The sequence below is a fragment of the Petromyzon marinus genome, unplaced genomic scaffold, assembly GCF_048934315.1.
Source record: "Petromyzon marinus isolate PM22_M1 ecotype Great Lakes invasive population unplaced genomic scaffold, UKy_Petmar_22M1.pri1.0 PM_G_Scaffold_238, whole genome shotgun sequence".
Lineage (NCBI taxonomy): Eukaryota > Metazoa > Chordata > Hyperoartia > Petromyzontiformes > Petromyzontidae > Petromyzon > Petromyzon marinus.
In genome coordinates, this window is record NW_027422804.1 from 43,394 (window position 1) to 48,140 (window position 4,747).

Sequence of the window (4,747 nt, forward strand, 5' to 3'; positions counted from 1 at the left end):
AACACGATTTTTTTTATGTTGAGCCCCACAATTCACACAGTCAGCCCATTTTTGCAGTCTTTCTCTCCTTCTTTCCTCCCACTGCTCGACTTTGAAATAAACTAAAACTAAACTCTGAACTATCTTTCATTTCACCAGGAAAGGCCCCACTGAGCTACACACAGGCAGGTATTTTTGTCAGAAGTGAGCAATCTGGCCACACATTATAGCTCAGCGAAGTGTGCTTATGTTGTGTGTGGTGGACATTTATAGCAGCCAAATATTCCAAATGCATGTTTCAAAAATGCGGAGGGAAATCCGGACCACGGGGAGAAACTGCAAACACCAAATATAAACATAAAATACCCCTCGTCACTTTTCTTAAGTTCTTATTACCTTGCTTATTGCAGGAAGTGTGTTGACGCTTCTCTTTTGCATCTTCTAGTGCACTGTTTGTTGCTGGCTCATTGACATATTGAGCACAAGGCAGGATTGTGACCACAGGCTTACCCCTGCCTTGAATGTCACACGTGCAACAAATCACGACTCTGGCTCAGATCAAGGACCGCGTTCCACTCCCATCAACCACAGCTCCCATCAGAGTGCTGTTTGTGCCTGGCCGCCTCGCACGTTGGGCCTCTACTCAGCAACTGTTTGCACGCAAAATGTACAGGCAGAAACCATCGCTTCTATGATTTTTTTTAATGTTCAATTTATTATTTTTATTCGAAAATGTTATTTTATTATTTTTATTTTCTATCTTCCTGACTTTACCGCAAAGAACTAAGAATATTGTAATACATTTACACTGTCAACTTTAGCTGTACATTGTGAATACGAAGTGTATATGGTATATTTATGTTTTATATAACGTAACACAATCAGCCATAGATCGGCGGGGTCGTGGTTCAAGCGCGGGGTCAGAGGTCGGCAGGAAGCACGCGGCAAGGTCAGAGGTCAGCAGGAAGCACGTGGTGCTGGCGGCAACGCGGCCTCAGTCCAGTTCCATGTATTTGGTATAACCCTGTGAGCCATTCAGCTCTTGAATCGGGTGCGGCCCTTCCCTCTGCTGCTGCTGCCCTCTGCTACTGCTGCTGCCCTCTGTTGCTGCTGCCCTCTGCTGCTGCTGCCCTCTGCTGCTGCTACTGCTGCTGCCCTCTGCTGCTGCTACTGCTGCTGCCCTCTGCTGCTGCTGCCCTCTGTACTGCTGCCCTCTGTTGCTACTGCTGCCCTCTGCTACTGCTGCCCTCTGCTACTGCTGCTGCCCTCTGCTGCTGCTGCCGCCGGTGCCCGCGGGCTGCATTGAGCTTCGCGTGCGAGCCGAAGGGCGACGCGAAGCGGCGCTTCTACGGAGAGGAACAGCAGCAGGAGCACAGCGCCCTCGACTGGCAGGTGCGGTGGTGGCGGCCTGGGGTCGTGTTAGTGGTGGCTATGGTGGTGGTTGTGGTGGTGGTTGTAGTGGTTGTGGTGCTGGTTGTGGTGGCTATGGTGGTGGTTGTGGTGGTTGTAGTGGTTGTGGTGGCTATGGTGGTGGTTGTGGTGGTGGTTGTAGTGGTTGTGGTGGTGGTTGTGGTGGCTATGGTGGTGGTTGTGGTAGTGGTGGTTGTAGTGGTTGTGGTGGCTATGGTGGTGGTTGTGGTGGCTGTGGTGGTGGCTGTGGTGGTGGTTGTGGTGGTGGTTGTAGTGGTGGTGGTTGTGGAGGCTATGGTGGTGGTTGTGGTGGTGGTGGCTGTGGTGGTGGTTGTGGCTCTGGTTGTGGTGGTGGTTGTGGTGGCTGTGGTGGTGGTGGTGGTGGTGGTTGTGGCTCTGGTTGTGGTGGTGGTAGCTGTGGTGTTGGTTGTGGTGGCTGTGTTGGTGGCTGTGGTGGTGGTGGTTGTGGTGGTGGCTGTGGTGGTGGCTGTGGTGGTGGCTGTGGTAGTTGTGGTGGCTGTGGTGGTGGTGGTGGCTGTGGTTGTGGTGGTGGTGGCTGTGGTGGTGGTGGTGGTTGTGGTGGCTGTGGTGGTGGCTGTGGTGGTGGTGGCTCTGGTTGTGGTGGTTGTGGTGGTGGTGGCTGTGGTGGTGGTGATTGCGGCTCTGGTTGTGGTGGTGGCTGTGTAATTGGTTGACAATATTTTGTATTTCTCTCAATTTCAATAGATTTTATAATTAGTATTGGCCAGTATTAAGACTAAAATAACACCAAAGAAATATGTTGACGTTTGCGTAAAACGAATTATTATTGGCCACGACTATTTAGATCATCTGTTGAAATTGAGAGAAATAAAAAACAATTTCACCGTTCTGACAGCTGCAGGCTCAGTGCTGCTGGGAGCGTATTGTTTAGTAATACATTTAACGCATGCTTATATCCAGGTTATCGTATGGTTACTCTTTGGTTCTTTCGGTAAAGTCACGTATGTAAAAATAAAATAAAACAAAAATAAAAACAACTAAATTAAATCATGACGTTTCGGGCGCAACACAAGCGTCAAATATTGCATTCACTTGCAGAGAGTTGTACCTGTACATATCCGCCCTGAAGCCAATACAGTCTTTTGATTTTGGAGAGCTTTTCTTTTTCTGTGAGGTTTACCTGAAATGGAATTGTGTAAAGTGTTGTGCATTTTTAACGCGAAGCTCTGTGTGTGTGTGTTTTTACGTAAATGTAATCACAGGCCGAGCGATATCAGACTTTTCGTCCCGAGACGGCGGTCTAGAGATTTGATCCAGACGTCTTGTCTCCTTGCACGCCTCGAAGGATGATGAAGCTACGCCTCCCGGTCCTGTTCCTCTCGCTGCTGCTGCTCAGCGTCTCATTGCTGCTGAGCGTCTGGTACATGTACAGCTGGAAGGGTTTCCTCGTTCGCGACCTCGACGCACTCGGCAACTCGTCCGTCTTCAGGCCAAAGCCGGGGTCTGCTTCCGATAAGATCAACCACGTGACGCTGTGCGGGCAACGGGGAGCGCTGCAGAACACGTCAATGATGCGCGTGCGCGACACCAAGATATTCTTGGTGTCGGCGTACCACGACCAGCGCGAGGCCAGTCAGAGCACACGCATCATCGGCATCGCCAACCGGTATGAGCCGGACGTGCTCTCCTGCCACTTCTGCTGCCGAGGGCACTCGGAGATCCTGACGGTCACCGCCAGCGCCTACGTCCACTCGGATCACTTTGACTTCCCGTACGGCACGGCCGACTTCCTGTGCACGGAGCCGCTGGACTGCGAGCCGGGACACGTGTCCGTCCAGCGCATGCGCACAATACCGGACGAGGAAGAGGCCGAGTGGGTCTTCATGCCCGTGCGAAATCGGCTCTACATGCCCCCCACCATCACACAGGAATTCAGCGTCTGCATCTCCACGCTCTTCGGGAACTACGGAAACGTCCTGCAGTTCGTGCAGGCGATCGAAATGTACCGCATCTTGGGTGCGGGCCGCGTGACGGTGTACAACACAAGCTGCAGCTCTGAGCTGAACAAAGTGCTCCTCTACTACATCAAGGCCGGCCTCGTCGAGGTCGTTCAGTGGCCCATCACGGACTACGTGCGGGTGTCCAGAGGGTGGCACTACCCCGAGCACCCAGGCGAGCTGCACTACTATGGCCAGATAGCGGCGCTGAACGACTGCGTGTATCGGCACATGTACAGCACGCGCTACCTGGTCCTCACGGACATCGACGAAGTGATCATCCCTTTGAAGCACACAAACTGGAAGGACCTCATGCGGTACTTGAACGACAAGTACGGCGCCGACATTTACACATTCGAAAACCACGTGTTTCCCTACACGGTATCGGAAGAGTTTGGGTCGAAGTTCCAGGCTTGGAACGCCATCCCGGGCGTCAACATCATGCGCCACATTAGACGGGAGCCAAACCTGCCGGAGGTCTTCAACCCGACCAAGATGATCCTGAACCCACGCGCGGTGCTGCAGACGTCGGTGCACAGTACGCTCAACGCGCTGGGCATCTCGCAGATGGTGCCTGGAGACATCGCGGACATGCACCACTACCGATCGCCCGAGCAGCCCGACTTGCCGCTCGACTCGCTGGCCGTGGACCTCACGCTGTGGAGATACAATGCCACTCTGATCAGAAATGTCAACAAGGTCCTCAACAGGGTCTTCTGGAATGAGTAGGCACAACGGGCGGCGGTGGCGGCGGTGGCGTTGATTGTCATCTTGCGTTTTTTGCGGTCTTGCAATTTGAGTTAAACACCGGTGTTTGTGAGTTTTCCGTTTGCGAATGTGGTCAATGTATGGGACATTTATTTGCTAATCCTATGATTGCGTTTACAGTTAAAATTTGTTATCTTAATTTTTTTCTGCATTTTAATCCACCAGGGCACAATAGGGTTTGTATTGGTATGTCTTATGGAAGCTAGGGAAGTTAACATTGGTTTATTTTAAACCAATCCTAATTATTTCTATTGCTTTTGGGAGTACCACTCGAAATGTTTTCAGGTTAAAACATTTAAAATGTGGCACAAATTTATTTAAATAAATGTTCAGTGTGCATGTTCTACCAGTCTCTAATGAGCTTATTGTTTTCACGACTCATGTCCACGGAGGATAGTCAAATCCCAGAGTGTCAGGATTTTAAAAAGTAAATCCTGTGGTGATAAAAAAAATGCACATACGATATTAAACTTTGAATTTGAGTGATAATTTGAGTGTTTTGGGCCAAATGAGCTAGTAAAGACTCACATTAAACATTACAATAGATTCAGTAGGAATATATTTATACATCCAAATGTATATAGTTGTATATTTGAATATGTAACAACACC

General features: G+C 50.2%; 1 protein-coding gene across 1 annotated transcript; it reads left to right on the plus strand.

Moving 5' to 3' along the window:
* Positions 1-927: 927 nt before the first annotated feature.
* LOC142913262 (beta-1,4-galactosyltransferase galt-1-like) lies at positions 928-4,480 on the plus strand. The gene is made up of 2 exons (XM_076060792.1): positions 928-1,371; positions 2,634-4,480. The coding sequence occupies exon 2, from the start codon at positions 2,718-2,720 to the stop codon at positions 4,095-4,097; it is 1,380 nt and encodes a 459-aa protein (XP_075916907.1). The 5' UTR covers positions 928-1,371; positions 2,634-2,717; the 3' UTR covers positions 4,098-4,480.
* The last annotated feature ends 267 nt before the right edge of the window (positions 4,481-4,747 follow it).

Bases quoted from the DNA above. Each gene is read 5' to 3' on its own strand.
- LOC142913262 (XM_076060792.1), top strand. From the start codon at position 2,718: ATGATGAAGCTACGCCTCCCGGTCCTGTTCCTCTCGCTGCTGCTGCTC.